Source organism: Varanus komodoensis, unplaced genomic scaffold (genome assembly GCF_004798865.1).
Source record: "Varanus komodoensis strain SLA01 unplaced genomic scaffold, ASM479886v1 scaffold9, whole genome shotgun sequence".
In the NCBI taxonomy this organism is placed as follows: Eukaryota; Metazoa; Chordata; class Lepidosauria; order Squamata; family Varanidae; genus Varanus; species Varanus komodoensis.
Window position 1 is genome coordinate 13,638,678 of NW_025336598.1, and position 20,955 is coordinate 13,659,632.

The window sequence follows — 20,955 nt, forward strand, 5'->3', positions numbered from 1 at the left end:
GCCTCAAGAGGCAGATTTGTGTTCCCGAAAGATAAAATAAGATAGAATTTTTTGTAAGATCAGTCTATATTGGAAATATTCCACTGAAACTGCCACTTAAGGATTTTAGATGGAGGATGCTTGCTTGGTATTATCAAGATTTTCAAAAATCACTTGGATGGACCACGGACATCCAACAGGTGTAAGATGGAATAGATGGTGCAGTGTGGAATGATAAGAGTATAAGCTATTGCTTGCAAACACAAATTTCGTATTATCCATGAACTGACAGGGTGAGCTCAATCTCTGCTCCATCTGTAATGTAAGAATATATCAGGGTGACAGAGATCCCCAAGAAATAGGACTCCAGGAAAAGCAGTGTATAAAGGTTGAATCAGTACTGCAACCCATTTTTTTTAAAGATCCAGTCTCCAGTAAATACTATTTAGACCTTTTCTGTTCCTCATTTTTATCAGATATTACTTCGGTTGCTGTTTTAGCTGCCTGAGATCTCTAACACACAATTAGGAATGCTCTGTTTCTAGCTTGAAACACCCCGAAGGAGACCTTTAGTATGTATCGACATTGTTCTCTGAAATTCGGCTTCTTGTCTTACTCCAAAGGCAACCCCCCCCCCCGCCCCACCATCATGAGTCACTTTTGAAAACAGCCATAAGCCTTCTGGTAGAGAAACAATTATGTGTCTACAGAGTGTTTATCAAAATGGCCCTGTAGGCGCTAGCTTAGGAGAAGTCAAGAATGCTGATGCTAATGGATTTCTGCCAGTGTTAATATTAAAATCAGTGCCTACCCCAGATCAAACACCTCCCTCTTGCTGCAGACAAGCAGCATAGTCAAATTCAAGCCACACCCAGACTAAGGGAGTTGATTCCAGGGGGTAGGGGGAGTTCATAATGCAAAATAATTATAAACATCCCCAAAATTTCCCTCGACAAAGGGGAGTCTTCTTAGAAGCAGGGAGAAGATGGAATTTTCTTTTTAACAGTATGTATTCGGACAGGGGGCAATCTCTTTGGAAACCACAAGCAGATGGCACCCTTGTTTTGCTATTTTCTATGTAACATGCCTTTCCTTTGCAAGACTCGATGGAGGAATATGCAATAACCTAAAACTAGTTCGGAGGGGTGATGAAGGGTATAACAAAGAGAAACAGTGGAATAAATGTATGAATATTAAAAGAGGACCAATCAACTGGATACAAGGAGAACTTTTGCTTCTATGTGCATCAGAGCAGGGCAACTTGCAGCCCTCCAGCCCTTATTGGATTGCAACTCCATTAGCACTCACCACTGGCTGTGCTGGCAGATGGGAGCTGTAGTCCAGCAACATGTGCTGGGCCACCGGTTGCCAACCCTGATCTGTGTTCAGCATTCATCACATTCTCACTATCTGGGTTGCCTTCTCACTATCATTAACACTGTACATTAGGTAATATTTTAATTGTAGAACTAATCAAAACAGGCTCTTCAAACCTCATCCTCGCTAACCCTGCTGTACATCATATCCTTTCCACGGGGATTCTGCCTAAAATGGCATCTCCATGGGGACCTACATCCCTCCACAATAAATGCTTCGATGTGCCTACTCCACCAATGCATACTTGGAAAGTATGCTTTGTATTGAGTCAGACCGCTGGCTTTCCTGCTCTGAGCATCCTCCTGGAGACAATTGACTGAACCTGGGCCCTTCCTGCTGCAAAGCTTGTTCTTAACTACTAAGCTACAGGGGCCCTATTACTATGCGCTGTACTCACTCCCCACATCATGAGTAGCTTTGTCTACCAGCAAATGCTAGGAGTTTGGAGTAAGGATGTGGCTGCTTGTAGTATCAAGAGGACCACCTATGTGGGCAGTGCAGCAGACAGTAGCAGGGATGCATTTTCCATGGTGGTATCAATATCACAACAGGATCCTTGTGGTGAGGGAAACATGTGCAGCAGCTCTAAGAGCAGAGCTACACTGCACGCTGCTGAACCCGTTTAAGGTTGTGCTGTAGATATGTCCACAGTCAGTGTTTGCGTACTCCAGGGTACTTGCTTGTGGGAGGCAGAAACCAGAGAGCAACACTGTAGAATTAAAATTCAAGCAGAAGTAAAATGTAGTAATACATGCTGTCTATACTCCTAATTGCCAAGTTAAAGAGAAAAAAAAATCTTGATTTACTGCTTATTATGGTTGGTTTAAAAAATATTACAAGACACATCTTTCTGCACAATTTGCAATCCTTAAGTTCAGAACTATTTCATATTCTTCTTTATTACCATTTCTCCCAATTAAAAATAATTTTACACAGTAATCTCTATTTCTCTTGTGGCCATCTAACTTACTCAGTTGAACATCTTAATCTGACAGATACAGGGGGGAAAAACCCACATTCAGATAACATTTCCATTTATTTACATACAGTGACAATACTTAATGCACCGCTAAGATTAGTTACTAAAAATATGTATGTCAAGCAGAACCTACTCCCAAATCCCACTGAGACACTGTAGCTCAGGCCTTCAGGCAGCAAGAGAAAAAAAGGAAGGAAAGAAAACAGTTATTATATAAATATTAATTTGATGTCTAAACAGAAATACAGAGCAAAATATTCTGTCTTTTACCACTGTTCTGTTTAAAAAATCCAAAATCATTAAACTGCTTCACAGAGAAGCCCAAATCAAGAGTATGCTCAGCAATATGCATTGACCCCAGTCAAGAACTGACTGCAACCAAACATGCAAAACCATGGGTTTGAAGTGGGTTTGCAGATCCTGATTTGCATTCACCAGGTTTAAACATTGCATCTGCACCCAACAAACCATAGTTAGGGTGTTTTCTCTTCCTGTCTGTCTGATTACAATGTGCCAAGCTTTTATAGCTTGGAATCTAATAGAAGGCTAAGTCAAGCAATCATAGTATCTGGCCTAGACAAAGGTCAAGCCTCAGCCAAGGAGGTTTTGAGACTTAGGGTGATTTGGCTGTCAGACGTAAGCAGGCAAGAAGCAGGTTCATGGATCAAACAGGCAGATGATAAGCTCAAGGCAGCAATCCAGAATCAGATGGGTAAGAGTTGAAGCCAAGTTGTGGGAGAGACTACAAGAAGGCTTTTTAGATAAAGAAGTAATTTCTGAGAGTCAGAGTTTATAGAAGTTGGTTAGTTAGCTAGGCACACTGAAAGAACATCTTAGATTAAGTACACAAGACCAATTGTTCACTGAAAATAGTCATTTCCCCCCCTTGTATATTCCAAGTGAACAGGCAGAAAAAGTCAAAGGCATTTGAAAAGACTCTACTGATACTGTCTTTGCTTTTCCCTTCCCCAAATCCAGCAAAGGTATCATAAGGCAAAAGGCAGAAGCTGTAGTGGTTTCTCCCAGAACTTGATGGAACATCTTTTCCCACCCAAGACCTGAACTACAAGACCCAGAATCCAGTGAGAAATCTGGGATGTGTGCAGCATTCCTACCCAAAAGAAGGACACAAGGGTTGTTTCTCTAGGGGAAGATGATATGAAGAGCCAATTCCCCCTGCAGCATCTAGAATACTGCCCCAGTTCCCAGTAAGAAAAACTGCTTTATGGGCTTGGGCACCCTCACACCACAACTTCTGCCTTCCCCTGTTTTAGCCATGGTCTGTTGGACTGAGCTGAGCACATCCCTGATTGCAGGACTGTTTTCACTTTGATTTAACTCCCAAGCATTTAAAGAGGTGTGTTCACATGTGAGCACAACACCCTAGATACCCACAAAATACACACCTTATTCTGCCAGGCTTGCCATGGGAGCATGGGGGCTGATGGTGTAGGATGTAAGACAGCAAAGACTGACTACTAGGAGCTCTGGCTGTACCAATCCTGTGGGTTCAGTGTTGGCTCTCATTAAGGGACATGAGATGAAATATGAATACAATGGAAATGTGGGGGCTATATAGACAAGGAAGTTATCTGGAGGTCATACTCTGATTTACCAAACAGAAATTATTCCACTTGGAATAAGAAACCTCCAACTGACCCAACAGAGTATAACAGCAGTAAAGAGAGAACTGTTTTTGAAATGGCAAGAAAAAGAGCAGAAAGACCAGAATCAAACTCTCAAAACAGTTATGGGGGACAGCCTTTACTGGGGCACACCTTCTCTGGCTGATAAATTTCAGTCTGCAGTAGGGAAATCATAGGTTTGAGTGGTTTTGTTTATAAAAAAGAGGAAGCCTACCTGTACAGAGTGAGCTATCATTCAAGAGTGAAGCCTGGCCAATAATTCTATTTCTTATTTGGGTTCACACAATCATTTCCAGCTATGATGGCTTAAATAAGACACCATGGTTTGCAGCACATGACGGGCACTCACAGGTGGCCATATTGTCACCAAAGCTGCTCTCCTAAGTTGTGTCATTTGAACTTAGTGACGATTGGTTGGTGTGGTTTACAAACCACCCCAACCTTAAAGAAGTCCATGGGGCTGTGGTGTTTGTCAACAATAGGCCAACAACTTATGAGTGGGGGCTGGGTCAAGGAAGAGGCATCCATGGATGCCCAACATACACCACAAAGTATGGCAACTTGCTTAAGCCACAGTAGCTGAAAAATCGTGTTCATCAGATCAATAGTTTTGCATGTATGCAGAAGTTTTTGGTTTTTAAAGTATGGGGTGCATTTAATCATGGCACCTCTTGCTAACAGTCCAACATGAAGAGTTCAGCAATAGTTATCAGCTTATGACTGCAGCGATCTTGTGTTTTGGCTCCAAGTAGTGGAAACAGAGAACAAGAATACAGAACAGATGTCAAAAGGCATGCTTCATAAAGCCCACCTACACACACTATTTCTGGAAATGATCCTCCATTTTCAGTTATAGCATATTTTCAATTACTTCTGTGTCTCTGCAAAGCCTGCATAAATGGAGGTCTCTGATCTATTTCTAATATAAATACTGTACACCTTGATTCTGTGTACAGCTATCTGGAACCCAAGTCACAATGAGCCATGCCCACCTGAGATTACATGTGTCCTCAAGCAACATGCCCTGTGGTGTGCACTGCCCGAGACCAGAGGGTCTTCAGCTGCTCCTCTGGTCATAAGCTTGCTTGACCATCGTTGGGGCCCCCCAGCATTTTCACTCGCACAATGTTCTAAAGTGAATTCAGCCACTCCAGGGAATTGTGGGCAATTCAAAAAGGCAGATGGTTTCTCTGTTGCTGCTATCAGATAAGCCCGCCCTCTGCCAGGAGACAAGGTGGGCTTAGGGGCCCCTTCAGCTCCCAGAAGATGAGTGTTGCTGTTGTTCTCACCATGGATATTCAAGGCAATCCTGCTTAAATGGGCAGACATGAACAGCTGTAGATGGTCACTTTCTTTCTTCTAAACAAATGAAGTCACATCATTCTAACGATGTGGATCACACCACCTATTTTTATCTTTCTTTTGCTTTAACAGCTTTGCCTAAAGAAGTGAGCGTATAGTTGAAAATTGATAGCTACTAGTTGGTCCAGTAAAATGAATCAATTTACTGGATCTATATTTCTGAGACTTATCTACATAATCATTTTTCGATTCATGAAAACAAGTGGCAGAAGAGATTTATGGATATTCTGGATAGCCTGCAGACAAAAGAAAGGAACTGTGCTTTTGATATTAAATGTCACAGAGCCAGAGCAAAACACTTAAAAAAGAAAGAATGTGCATTCAGTGGAGGGGGTGGGGGTGGTCCACAGTTTACCAAAAACATTTCTTAGAGCAACGTTTCTAAGTTTCAGTAACTTCCAGGTTGAAAAGTTCAATAGTTTCCACACCAACAATATTTCTCAATTATTACTGCATTATGTAAAAATGAGAGTGTTTGCACATATTCAACTAGTAGGCAAATAGTACTCCTAGCAATTCTACTACTAATTCTGAAGACAGTTGTATACGCAAAATTAGGTTATAGAAGCTAATGAAGCTGATGGGGAAGTTGTGATATGACAAGCAGGAACCAGCCTAGAAACAACATGCCCTCACTCTAAATGGGTTCTTCTTTACTCAGTGACATCAGCACATTATCAGGATATGATCCCTGAATGGCTGAGATTATGCTAGAAAAGAGCCCATGGGTGGGGTGAGGAATGGTCAAGGAAAAGGTTTTCATGGAAAACTTGCAGACCTACAGCCAACACTGATTTTGTGCTGAACATTGAAACCACCAAGCCTTCAACACAACAATATATATAACTGTTCAACTGCTTCTGCCCTGAAATGCAGCCTAGAAATACTTCATTTTTCAAAATAAACAAATTACGTGAACTGTGTGCAGCCCCATTCATTCCTTCTCAAGGTGCTGCTACTATTCTCAGGGAAAATGGCAAAAGTTTTCAAAATCCTGTGCCAAGAAAAATATAAATCTGCACCCCATACCAAATAAGCAATGCTTTTGCTTCTGATACATAATTTATTTCCCTTCTGATAATAATCAGATAGAACTTTGTGGGCTCTGAATCCTACTTCTTTCTGGAAGAAATGCTACCCAGATGCTTCTACAAATGCTGGGATTTCTACAGGCACTGCGCTAATCTCTGCAACCCTGGTTTTTAAAAACCAAAGAGCTGAATTCAGCACTTTATTATTTCTTCTCCGGGCATCCCAGTGAAGGCAGCCTCTGCAGTATATATCCATCTAGAGCACTAGACTTGATTTTCGTTGAGGGGATGCAGGCTTTTAGAGGGAACAGCCTCCCACAAAGATGAGCAAAGGCATCTAAATCTGAGCAGCCCATAAGTAACAGCCCATAAGTAGCTGGAGAAAGTCCCACTGAGCACAGTTTATTCACACATCATTAAAAAGAAAAACAAAACCAGGCAGAGCTTTGTACTGCACCTCTACTTATCTTTATCCATGTGAACTGAACCTTATGAATAGATGGCTCATGAAGTTCAGGGGGAAAGAAAGATGTTACAGCCATTATGTGATATAAAGTTGTGGGATATTTGTGCTGCTGCAAAGCACAGGGTTTCAGGAATCACTGTTACACCCTTTCTCAGATCTGGTTCCCCAAGAAGTATCATTTCAAAAATAAAAGAGCAAAAAGTAGAAGTCCAACGTTTTGGAAGCTGGGTTAGGTAAACTCTCAGGGCAAGGGGTAGGTGAAAATAAATTCTGTAACCTGAACTATAAAAAGGACAATGAACCAATGTTCTTATCTTAGCCTCCACAAGTGCACTCAATGCATGGAGAGAAGAGAAGGGCCACACCACTGGTTCAACCCTTGCACAAACGTTTCATACACATTGGGGGCAGGACTCAGATTGGCAGGCTTGGGTTAAAGAATAACTAGAAAGCTCCTTCCACATTTGAATGCCTATGGAAATATAATGTGACGTTACTGCTAAATAGCCAGTACTTATTCACGACCATATTCTTTTCTGTGAGGGGGAAAATAGTGAATTCTAGAGCCACTAACAGAATTTTGCCAAAGAAAGATATATGCATTTTTATGTCCTCAATACATTTTTACAAATCTTCAGACAAAAGTGCAATTCAAAAGAGCATATTTTGGTCTTTGAAAAATAACATATGAATTGAGCTCATAGAGCTAATGGCAGTACCAATAAATTACAATAAAAGGTTGGAGGGGTGTAGCAGATATACTGTTTTAACACAAAGTCATATTTTAGAAAGCACATTTTACCCCAATTTCAGAAGTGTATTCAAGGGGAGTAATATTATAGAATAAAGGAAAAATATTTTCATTATGGAGCTTCAATTGCGATTTCCTGCCATTGGAAAATATATTTTTATAATAGATTTTAATTTTTATTCCCTCATGTTTCACAGAATAAGCACTTAAGGCTGTACTAGATGTTCAGAAAATTGCATGAGGAAGTTGTCTCATGACTAAACTCTACTGAATGCAGGTAGGGTGTTGTAAAAGTGTGGAGGCTTCTATGTTAAAAACAGTCCTCTCACACTAGGAGACCCTGAGAATAAGGTCCACCATAGCTTGTTCCCAACCTCCTTTCCCCTTAGTCCTGAAACCCATATACCAGTCCTTCGTGGCAGAACCCCCCTAGAACCCACCTCCCCCCACGGCTACTCCTTTTCATTTACTGCTGTTTAGAAATAAATTAATACAATCTAATAACTCCCCAGAAGCACAATTGGACTCTTTTGTGGGGGAGGCTTTGTAAATTACACAATTGTTATTGCTATCATCAGCAACAGCATTATTTTCAGTTTTTTGCAGGTGCACAAATGTACACTTATAACAGTCCGATATGTGTAGCATTGTCTTGTCAATGGCCTTTTTAGATTCAGCTAACAAGGGGAGTGGTAAGTGGAAACTGACAAGGCGAGATGGCATAGAGGTTAATTTGGGCACAGTTCCCTGCTGCTAATTAAAAAAGGGACTGAAGTGGGAAGAGTGGATGTGGTGAAAGAGGAAGTCTCGCTGCTCCAGAGAGGGGAGATATTAACTTCTGCCCCTTCTCAAGTCTCCTTTTTGGATCATTTACTGTTGCAGTTACTGCAGTTCCCTGACAGTTTTAAACAATGCAATGTTTTTTGGACTGGTAAACTGTCCAAGATGCAAACTGAATGGCTGGCAAATAAATGGGGAAATATATGAAACTGAATGGCTAGTAAGTAAATTGAAAGTGAATTTCCATGCATACAAGAACTTGAAGAGTCACTATAAGTGTGCAAATTTACCCTCCATTCACTCCCCTGCCCTTAAATTGGTTTTAAATCCCCCCACTTAATTCATGGCTATTAAACTTGTATGTTTTTCCTAGCCCTCAAAGTGTAAAAACATTTAAAAGCGGAGATAGCAGAACAAGTGGGACACCAGCACCAATGGTATTAACCAACCCTCCATGGAGTACCATTCACTTGGTCCCATTCAGTTGCTTCCTGGAGGTGGGGGTTAGCTCTGTCAAGGACCCTCAGAAACCAGAGCAGTAAATCTCCCAGAAAGGTAGGAAAGTTAGGATCTTCCTTTTCTGCTGTTACTGGAAAATCTTCAAATGGTAGAGAACAATGGTGCACCATCACTCCGCCTATACTTCTCAAGTAACAGCTGTCAACTGCATGCACATTATCCTATATGAAGTCTTGCCTTGTTAATCTACTGTTCCCACGGAAAGATGAAATTTACAGGGCCATTTACAAGGCAAGACCAGAGATATTGGAAAGGCTTAATGAGGCACTTATGAATCTATGAAAGACCAACAAAAATAATAATAGAAAAATGACAAACACAATTGAGCAATTTTCTGGAGACATTTTTAAAGGTTGTTGCAAAGTGCTGCTTGGGCACCAGTGGAGATGCTGTCACTGCTGGAAGAAAGAGCAAGATGCAATGGTGGAGGGTGTCATCAACCTCCAGAACCCATGATGCATTCAGTCTCCTAGGTTTGAATGACACAACAGCCCATCATAAGCCAAACAAGCCCTAAAGAAAGCCATGTGTTATCAGGAAGGCTTGTTGTCCCCAAATCAAGCTCCCCAAGGGAAGTGGTCTGAGTTTGGACAACTTCCACCATGACTCACAATGAACTGTCATGTCATGCAATTCCAGTCAACATGTTCAGACACCCCAAAATTCAGAACTGTTGTGAATTCTTACCAACCTGGGAGGCTCCACAAACCAGAGACTTCTAATGTTCTCAGCTTTTTCTCCAACTCTGCTACACGATTGCCTAGGATTCTGAAATAAAGATACACAGTTTCATGAGAGAGAATTTATGAAGAGCAAAATACACAAATGACAGGGTGGTGGGGGTGGGTTCAGTGAATGATGATATATATTCCACTACAAAAATAACTTTAATTTTTGCCTATTTTATCTATTTACCTGTATAAATGTATGGTATACATTAATTCATGTTATACACACACCAGTTTCAGATGTGTCTTCAACATGTTAGAGACTAGCAGAAGTAAAATAGCATCGAATGAGACAGCTCCACCTCTGCCAGTCCCACTGTTTTTCCGGGACTGAGCACTCTGGAGCTTTAAAAAAATGACCCTTGAAACTAGCAGATATTAATGTTCCTGCTCATCCTGTGTTATTTTTAAAGCAGCAAAAGGCCTCTTGCAGGAGTGGAGAGTCCTGAGAGCACAACGACACAATGGGATACTACCCATCAGATGCTGTCACTATTCACCCTTCCTTGAAGTGGCGGGGGGAGCTCTGAACAGGTGCATGCCCCCCCCCCGCCCTGCCACCATGCACACACTTATAGAATGCATGCATTGACCCATTGCATTGTTATAGTTAATCAGACCTCCTTCCCTAGCTGTCTCAGACTCATTGATCCTTTGCTGGAACACATCCAGCCAATGCATAGACAAATCCTATGGAATTTACATTCGCATAACTAACAGCACAGCCTACTGTGCCCTGAACTGGAGAGAGGACACTCTATTATTTACACTTTAAAAAAAACCCCTCATACTGCTTTTCATAATTTTAAAATAAAATACAAACTCTCATTGTGGTTTACAATGCAAAATACTATATAGGCAATGATTAAAACAACGTAAGAAACACTAAAATCTCGATAAAAATAACAAGGGGTAGCCAACAATAGCAGCAATCAATGAAATGCTTGGGCAACCTCCACTCCACCTGGTCTCAGTGGAGAGATTATTATTTCCATTTCCCTACTGCCCCACAGCCCACATGGGGGCATCATAGCAGAGAAGGCCCTCCTCCACACCATGGCCAGAAGAGCTTCAGTAGGTCATAGAGTGTCAGCAAGCCCTCCTCCTCTGAATGTGGAGCAAGCCTGACTGTGACAGGCTACCCAGAAGAAGGTTGTCTCTCAGAAAACCTGTTCCCAAGCTGTTTAGGGCTCTACAAACCAGCAATACAGACCGGAGCTCAGTAGCTAATTTGCAGCCAGGGCAGCGCTTTCAGAACAGGAGCCATATGTGCACAGCAAGAAGTTCTGCTGAACCATCAAGCTCCCACATTTTGCCTGGCTGCAGCTTCTGAACCACACAGTCCAAGTTTGAAGTGTCCAATGCATGGATCGCTATGGCCAGGCAACCCGTGTCCAGGAATTGTAAGGAATGATGCTTTCTATGATTTAATTCATCTTCTTTGTCATGGTGCAGTATATGAGAAATCCATATAGGAATGAGGCAAGCATCTAAACAGGGCCTGAAACTTGCTAAGTATGATGAACAGTCAAGAGGCAAGCAAATTGATCTCTCACACTAAAGAAGAGCTGTACAGTTGCAAATGTGGTGGCTGGGTTGCAGTAGAGATAATGTTAATGGAATACTAACAGGGAATACCTGTCTTTATGGGTTTAGGCCAGTTCACAGGAAAAGGAGAAAACACAGGTTTAGCGAATAGTCTGGAGAATGATCAGATTAACCCAGGGAAAGCCAGAAGACGTAAGTTCATCAAGACTGGCTTAAGGAATTCTAACTTGGATTAAAATGTCTTACTAGGGTTCACAGCACAGTGAGCACAACAGGAATGAAGTCATGATATGAAAAGAGTTTCACTCACTCATCCACACAGCCCCTCCTTTCCTCTTAAGGAACTGCAGACCATTTAAAGCATACAAAGCTAAGGGTCAGGCATGCTAACACAGAATACTGACATGCACCTCAAGGAATATATGACATTGAGACAGACATCTTTACAGCAGCATACACCTGCAGTGGGAAAATGCTGCAACCAAACAACAGAGAATCTAAGGCCACAACAGGATAAGATGGCACAAAACTGCATGCAGGGAATCTTGCAATTAGCCTCAATGGGCAAGTGAGAAGACAGGCACACATCACAGACAGACTGTGCAAGAGAAATGGAGAGGGGATACTCTGCTGTGCCTTCCTATGTCAGGGTCTCTGAATTCCAAGGGTAACACATGTGACTGACTGTGTGAAGAATATTACACTGCTCTGCATGGCTAACATTAGACCGCACCTCTTCTGTTCCTGTCTCTACTTCATTTTTTATATAACAAAATGATTGTTTTTCTTCTGTGCATCCACGTCTTTCTCAATAAGAGCAGAAAGTAAGGTAGAAACACACATTCAGAAGCTATCTGCATGTGAAGCTCCGGCAAAAGGTCTTCATGGTCCAATGCATCTAGCACACCCAGGTGGTAACCCGACAATCCTAAGTGTCACAGAATGGTCACAGTAGCCACACCAACCTAGACAGGTGAAAAGGGCTCTTTGCCACTGAAACTACTTGGGCCTTAAATGACTGATGAATTCAAGAGCAACCCCTAACTACATACCTGTCTCTGTAAGAGTGATACCCCATACAGGACAGGCAAATTACCCAGCTTCTACACCAAGGAACCACACCAGAGCATCCATTACCAGGATTCAGTTTCAGCTGTTTAGCCCTCATCCAGCCCACCATTCTACCCAAGCATCTGCCCAGGTCCTGGAAGGCCACACCTGACTGAGATGCAACAGAGAAATAGAGCTGGGTATCGTCTGTATATTGAGCCCAAAACCCCATGGCAGTACCCAATGACATCATATAAATGCTAAAAAGCAATGGTGGCTGAATTATGCCCAGAGGCACCCCACAACATAATTTCTGGGGTCAAGATGAAATCCCCCACTGACATTCTCTGGAGTGAACTCCACAGATAGGAACAGAACCACCATGGTATGGTTCTCCCTTACCCAAGGAATAACATGGCTGATGTATCAACGTCCACTCAGAAATCAAGGTTTCCCCTATACCTCCCAACCAAGGCAGATTCCATTGCAAAACCAGAACTTGAACCAGAATTGAAATTTTGCTAGAAGGACCAAGGGTCTGTCTGAGCATATGGAGATGACAACATCCAAACTACCAGAATAAAAGTACTTTAATATTTTTTAAAAATGTTCAGGCCTAGATAACTTTACTTGACATAAAGACATAGGTCTTTTGCTGAAAATATTCTGTCTCCTTGAGGAATACTGTTGGTTTGACATGGTATTATACCAATGAGTAGTCTGCATTATTTATTTCAAAATGCATTTACTAGGGACTGTAATCGGGCATACTTGACAAATTTGAACTCTCTGGATTCAATCTCTCTGGGTTTTTCTTACTGTTGTTTGTTTGAAATTGTGTGCTGTCTGTTTCTGCATAAATGGTTTTTAACACTATGTATTCTTAATGGATCTGCCAGAAAACATTGCCGATTGGCTGAGACAGAAATGTTGCAAGGGAATGAATGAAATTATGATTGTTCCAGGACAAACCAACCAAATCCACACTTTCCAAACCAAATCACTGATCAGAACAGAGCTCTCATGAGCTTTAACACTTTCCAAATGTTCTGGTATCTTGACAATACATCTATTTTGTGAGGGCATTCATTTAACAATATTTATTTTTAAAGAAAATGCTATTATAAATATGGTAATTTAAATTACTTTTTTAAAACATATTTTTGTAAAAGTCCAGTTTAATACAGAAATGGTATGCAATGGTCATGCAAAACACAGAAGTGACATGGTCCAGAAACAGACTGGACATAGACAGAGACACATTGCATTGCTCTTTATCTATTTAAAGCTACCACATAACATTAAAGATAGGATGGCTTTCAATCTGAGTCTGTCTAACTGCCAATGAAATACTTACTTGTTCGTTTGCCTTTGATGCTGAATGACCATGTTTTTTTCATGGATTGTCTCTAGCAAAGCTGTAGCCAAAGATTTAAGATCAGAAATGGACTGTGGTGTGGCTGGTAGGCTACATCCATGATCTTCTGATAAGAGTTCTTGGACTAGAAACATTTGAAGCAAAATGAAAAAAAAAAAAAAGCAAACTTAAGATTCATGTTTGGAACAGATACATCAGTTGATATCTGGGGGGAAAACCCAAGTCATCTTTAGTATTACTGCTTTCCCAGGAAGTGTAGCATAATCAGAAACGTGATGTATAATTCCCATAAATGGTAGAATAGAGGAGCACTCTTTTTTTGCCCCCAAAGTAAGGGAAAGGTACCTTTGTAGAGTGTAGATTCCTTTACAGCCATAGGGGGAAACTCTACACCTAATTTACACAGAGCAATGTCAAGATTCCCATGGAAGTTCCCATAATGAGTAAGATTGTGTTTAAAATTAGTCGCATTTTTGGCCCATGTAATCAGTCCAGACTGCATGCTGTCAACCCAATCAGAACCTCGTGACCAAAAGTGTTTATATGGTTATTCGGGGCTGGTATTCTTATAAGCATATAAACTTCCAAGCAAACAGAAGCATGGAACAACTAGCTAGGATTGTATTTTTATATGTAATTTTATTGATATTGTAAAAATGATAAAATTAAAAATACTACTTATCCCAAAGTAAGATTAATCCTTAACACAGAGAAATGAAATACTAAAATAACAGAGGTAACATTTATGTATAGTCTATTAAATAATAAGGGTTGCATTTTAATAGAGTATCTATGCTATACCACAGGTGCGTTATTGCAGTATTTTGGACACACATAAATAGTTTTTGTTTACAGGCATAATACATCATCAGTGTTTACTATCAGAACCCAAAGCTTATCCCAAGCTTGGTGCCAATTTTAAAACAGAAAACCACAGACTAATGGTACCTATAATGTGAATAAAGTGTTGTAATATTGATATATGATAATATTAATGTTACAACAATGCATGAGAAACATGTAAAATTTAATATAGTATAGCCAAATATACTTGTCTATAGTACAGGATATGAAATCTATTCATTTTTGTACTATTTGTATTGTCATACTTCATTATTACAGTGCTTCTTTTAGCCACATGTAACAGGTTCTATTGACTCAGCATATGGCTTCCTTGTCAGCTGAAGGCCCTGTACTCTTTTTTTAATGACTATAAAACACAGCCCTTTTCTTTTAATACCTTCATGATGCCTTTAGTGAGGGCACTGCTTCCATTTGGAAGAGTAGTGACAAATCAGTCTAACCTTTCCTGCAATTGGCTTGAATCAGAGGGCAGAATCAGTTCTTAAAAGAAACACCAAGATGTCCTGGTAATGCTAAGATAAATGTACATGGGTTAAATATGAGTTGTCGTCGAAGCGTGGATTATCACTATATGTAAATCCTACATTAGGAGTTAATTACATGTTGTTGTTCACCACCAACAACTCTAGAACAAACCTTGGGTTTTCTTCCTGGGTTGTTCATGGTTAAAAATCTATTGTTGAACCATAGTGCAGGTCTGCATGTGTACAGTGACAATTCATGATTCAACAACAACCCTATCCTAAAGTTTTCGAATATGCGAAAACCAGGCAAAAATGAGACAACACGTCCTCATTCCACGATGTAATGTAAGCATGGGGAAAAAAACACTATGATGACATAATATCACATTATTGTACTGGCCATTACTAGAAAAGGGAAAGAAAGGGATGTGCAGTAGCTCTTGTAGTCTCTAGTAGCACCTTGCTTTATGGACAGAATAAGAAGACTGCCTGTTCCTTCTGGGAACAATACCTTTGTTTTTTTTTTAACTGAAAAAGTATTACAGTCATCAGTTTCAAGAGCAAAATATTAAGACAAAAATCTGCATAGTACCTTGCTTTGCAGAAAGGACTCCGGTTAGTGCACTGCTGTTTGACTTACTATGAGTCTTGGAATTTTTCCTTCTTTCTAGAGCATTCTAAACAAATAAACAAAAATCAACCAAGAAACAGAGAATACTTTAAAGGCTTTTGGGAAGAGAAGTTTACAAAACCTTTAATTAGAATGAGAAGCTAGGCACTGGAAATCAACTTTTGGTCCTTCAGTTTGTCTAAGTGCCTAAATGTGTGGTTCCGTGCATGGTTAGACGAAGAGGTCTACAACTGGCTGGGACATGCTGACTGTTGCATCTCTTTCCTTTATCTAACCATGCCTTAAATCTGTGAAAGTAACTAGAGTAAATATGTGAGGAGCCTTGTGTCATGCAATTTGCTATGTGGAAGAGAACATTATCAGAGATTTTCACCCAATTTAAAGGGAAAAAAGGTTATGCAAGGGGAAGGTTCAGAAGTCCATGGAAGCAGAGGTGCAGTAAATTCCCTCACCAATTGTCAGAACACTACAAACTGTGGATGTAGACCACATGTTACCACATGTTGAACCTCCTGCAGGTATAGGAGCACACTTGCACAGGTCCTATTAATTAAGTGTGATTTGTGCAAAATGTCCCAGAAAAACATGCCAGTATTTTAAAATCAAAATATTGTACTGGAAGACAATAAGCACCATTTCCAGAATGCACGGGCAATCTGAATATATGCATAACATACATACATATATTCATAATAAACAAATAAACAAACAAGCAAACGATTCTATTGCTGGGGAAGTCTACATTTACAAGTCCATATTACAATATCTGCCTTGCAAGGAGGTCGGCTTTCCTTTGCAGTGAGTAGTTAAACAAAGATTGTGAGGGATGCTGCAGATCCTGTGTGGAAGAGGGCATTGGACTAAACGACCTCCAAGGCTTTTTCCAACTCTCTGATTATATGATTCAGCTGACTCAAGAAGTGTACAGGAAACATTAACAGTAATTTCTTCAGAAGCATTCCCATGGGGATAATGTAAACGGAAACCTATCTTTTCTAACAAGAAAATAATGCATAATTAAATTACGGGTAATTGAGTCATCCTTCTAGTGATAGCAGAACATATATTGTTCAAAAATTACCCTCAAATTAAGTAAAATAATATAGATCAGTTATATAGGTTGGCTAAAACTAATCAATTGCACTTTGCAACCTCAGGGAGCAGAAGCAGTCCTTCACTATTTTTTGTGAAATAATTAATCTAGCTTCAAATCAAATATTTGAATGGGCAGAATGTGGTAAACAATTACAAGTCTACATTATAAAGATAAGTAACAAACATACAGGGCTGGATCCAGGATTGCCTTCTATATGGCAGAAGGACCATTCATCAGAGATAGATCTCTGTTCATGGAAGGTCCTCTGCCTGGTTTTGGGGGAACCCCTCTTTCCCCAACACCACAGCTCACCCCAATCAGCATAGCCTTCTAACTCTGCTTCAGGGTCTGGAGGGACTGCTGTAGGAAAAAGGGGGCGGGAAATTTCACTTCACTCAGGACAGTTGATCCAGCACAAATCTGGATCTAATCCATAGCATATCACATAAAAATTACCTTATATTTCACAATATTTGATTTAAGAATGTTGACCTCTTCTTGAATTTGCTTTAATCGTTCATGAAGGTATCTAGAAAATCAGAAAATGATTATTATTAATTTTATTATTTATTATTTCTTTCATTTCTATATTGTCTGTAGCTGAAGCTCTTGGGGCAGTTTACAACAAACAGATTCAATTTGATTAAAGCCTTACAGAAGGGGTTACAAGGTTCACAACAAAGTGTAACGTAGGGAGTTTGCATTCAAGAGATGTGAGTCGTAATGCTGAATGCAAGAACTTGTGCCACCCTAAGCTCATGGCAAACTAAGTCCACATAGCCAATGACGATCAGACACAGGTCATAATGGGCTTGCTACCAGCTTAAGGAAGACTGTTGTAAAGGGGCAGAGGGAAGAGAAAGCAGGCAGAAATGCCTGGCAGGCAGCCCATGCAGGGTTTATCAGCACTCCTGACCATGCTGCAGTGTGCCTACTGCCACATGTTTTCTTTTCCCTCCTGATGAACAGAGTTCTCACTAATAGGTTTCCCTGGAAAAGCTGGTTAGAGCTTACTGGAAGAACTGCTACTGAAGTTTTGAAGCTACATGTACTCTGATCCTCAGGAAACTGGGTGGGGGAGCAAGGGTGAGGGAAACAGAAGGATCTGGGCTTCACACTACCTTTCTCAAATGCAGAATATTGTTCTTTTCTATTTGATGGAGAAAGGGAAAGGTGGGCTATTGGGGCCATTCTGTTGCCGTTCTGAAAGTAGAAATATAGTTTGAGGGGCTTGATTTCTGCGATGTCTTTCTGAGTGGTGGGGAATTAGCTTCACAGTCAAGGCATTCACACATTATCCTGAGTATGTCACTACACTATGCATACTCTTCCAGGTAGTTGTTAAGAATCTAGCCATATTCAGGTACTCAAAACTCTTAGGCATGGATAACAGATTCACTTTGAAGGAAATTCAATAATCAAAACACTTGATTAAACACAGCTTTAAGAACAGAATTAAGGCCATCTCATGTTGGCTCAAGCTTTTGCTGGGGGGAAATCTCAATGAATAATTTTCCCTCATTCATTATGTTGCAGTTCCAAACCTTAAACTCTCTTGTTAAGCAAAAATACAGACGGAGAAGGATGAAAGGAGAGAGCTCCTCCCATCTTTTAACCCCTCCTGTTGCATAGAGATGTGAGCAACATACGGGCATGAATAAACTCACAGGAAAATTTCCCTAGCAATACAGGAAGGTTCAGATGCTTCCTAAGGCCATACAGAGCCAAGACAACATGGGGCACTAGTGCTGGTCCCAAGCACTCCATCCTCCCCACCTGTGTGAGCACTTGGAGGGTAAGTTGTAAGCCACCACAATTTGTGACAGCACAATTTGTCGTGGCCTCCCATTTCGTAGCTTTCTGGAACTTGAGCTTTACCTCAGGCCTTCAAGTGACAGAATTTCATTCACTTTATTCTTATTACTCAATATAAATACCAAAGTCATCTATATTTGTAGCAAGGATATGGCTTCAGAGTTCCTTAAAGGAATGCACTGATTTTTAACTAAAATTCTGAAGTATGCTATATTAGGGGTGATCACTGTATTCTGCCCATTTGCCTAAATAGTACGAACCATTTCTAAATAAACATACCTGTTCTCCATACAAAGGGCATCAACATCAATAATGCGATTTACATGTCCCCCGAGAACATGGTTAAGCTCTTGGTTTAATCTGTCGGACTTATCTTGGTAAAAGGAGCGTTCTTCCTTTACATCTTGGAGCTCATCCAGCACTGCTTGAAGATCATGTTGCAAAGTCTCAATCTGACAAAGAGGCCAAAATCAAAAACATTACTATATTTGACTAAAGATCATATTAACCTAGATACAAAATCACTTCTGCATACTTTTTTAAAGAACAATTGAATGGAATCTCTTCATACAGCCAACAGAAAGTCAGTGTGGCATAATGGTTATAAGCGTTGGACTGGGACTCAGGAGATAGAGGTTCTAGTCCCCACTCAGCCACTGGGAGTCTTGGGGCAGTCATGAACTCTCAGCCTAACTCACCTCACAGGACTGTTACTGCGAAGATAAAATGGAGAGGAGCAGAAATTCGAGTTTTTTGCAAAAGGAAGAAAGGCAAGATGTAAATGTAATACAATAAATAACAACATCACTGCAAAACAAAGTTGGTTAAGCACATGGACAAACGCAGTACAATTTAGGATGAAACTAGATCTAGGAATGGCAAATCCATGTATATAAAAACAGATCATGTCAAAGATAGGTGAGGGGAACCAATTTAGGAAATGGGGGTCCACAGGGTGAAATTCAGAACTTGTTCCTCAACCTACTCCTCACAGTCACTTGTACAAAACACTCTTCTGTCAGCCATGCTCACTTCCAGCACTAGAACCTGGCTGAGGCAAGAGGAATAGATTGCAAAGAGGTAACTTGCAGATGGGGGGACTGAGAATCCAGCACATCAGCCACAAGCCCTTTTTCCTATTAAAATTGGATTCCAGCCCAAGGAAAAGTATCCACAACATAATTCGTTAATTTAAAGGATTCACTGCCACAAGACTCACGCTCGTCAATACCTTAAGCAGGTAAGCTAGGGAGCCTGACGGAGGCTGCCAATGGCTGCCAGTTGCTGAGGAGCAACAACAGGGGAGGAAACCTGTGTTCAAGCCACGCTTGCAGGCTTCCTGGAAATCACTGCTGTGGGCAGTCAGGTCATGAGAGCAGAACCCTGGGGAACATGACCAGGACCCTCTCAGCAAAATGAGCAGGAGAACTCCTTATGCCACAGGGCCAGTTTATCCCATTTTGCAGAAAATGATGTAATATACATGGCCATCCATAAGACCCAGAGTCAAAAATTGTCTGTCAGCACTACTGGGAAACAGCATGCTGAACAAAGCTGTCTGATGGAAGAGAGCCCCTGCCCATCAAAGTCCTCCAGAGAGTGACTAATTCATATTGGAAGTATCAGGATGCGCAATCACAAGTCATGTGCACTGTTTAATTACCTGCTCTCTTGCTTTTTCCAACTGCTGGACAAGGTCTTCACGCTCATGTGGTGCAAAGTGGCGTGCCCCAACCTCCTCATCACCAAGTCTTTGTTTTGCTATTGTCATCCGAAGGAGCTGAAAGTAAATGCCAGTCAGGTCTCTTAGCCCATGAATAAAGGCAGTTCAGTGAAAACTCAAGTAAGTGGCAGAAGGGCCAGTCACACATAATGCACAGGTGGGTTTGTCACCAGGTATACATTTAAGAGGTAAGTCGCAGTCATTTACTGGTTCAGTCCTGAGTCCTTCACCTGCATGATGTTTGCCAGTTGACACATTTACCTGGTGAACAATCCTCTTAACACTGGTAGGTGTGCATTGTACAACCCCATACCACACACCTGAGGAATTGTGTGGAGCCTTGTATGCACAGCTCCCTCCTCTCAAAGGGGAAGAACAAATCAGATACTTCACACATTATCATTAGATACACTGCAGAGGTATGTGTGTCTGTTCCTCTGCATACAGATCAACTTTAGCAGTTCAAAATAGTTGTTTTTCCTTATGACTGAACCCAGAACTGCTGGATGGTTAGTTCATTTAAATGGTTCATAAGGGTGAGTTCACATAAACTCCGCAACCTCAAGTGATGTTTTCCATGTGTGAAATTTTACTACAGACTGAACAAAAAGGTTTTCATACCACCTTGAGCAAAATTCCTTTTCTTGATGACGCTGCATATACTCAGCTGTGATATGTCAATATGCATGAATCTAATCAGATTACATGGCTACACAATTATGAGAAGGAAGGAAGGAAGGAAGGAAGGGAACATATGTCAACAAAAAT

General features: G+C 40.8%; 1 protein-coding gene across 3 annotated transcripts in view; it reads right to left on the minus strand.

Annotated features, from left to right (window-relative positions):
* CCDC149 (coiled-coil domain containing 149) overlaps positions 1-20,955 on the minus strand; it is a 70,896-nt gene that overhangs the window by 13,044 nt on the left and 36,897 nt on the right. For all 3 annotated transcript variants that reach the window (XM_044418148.1, XM_044418149.1, XM_044418150.1), the window contains 6 exons: positions 20,128-20,244; positions 18,744-18,916; positions 17,106-17,178; positions 15,515-15,599; positions 13,574-13,718; positions 9,582-9,658 (listed from right to left, as the gene is read on the minus strand). In XM_044418148.1, coding sequence (XP_044274083.1) covers positions 9,582-9,658; positions 13,574-13,718; positions 15,515-15,599; positions 17,106-17,178; positions 18,744-18,916; positions 20,128-20,244 — 670 coding nt within the window. The remainder of the gene's footprint in view (positions 1-9,581; positions 9,659-13,573; positions 13,719-15,514; positions 15,600-17,105; positions 17,179-18,743; positions 18,917-20,127; positions 20,245-20,955) is intronic.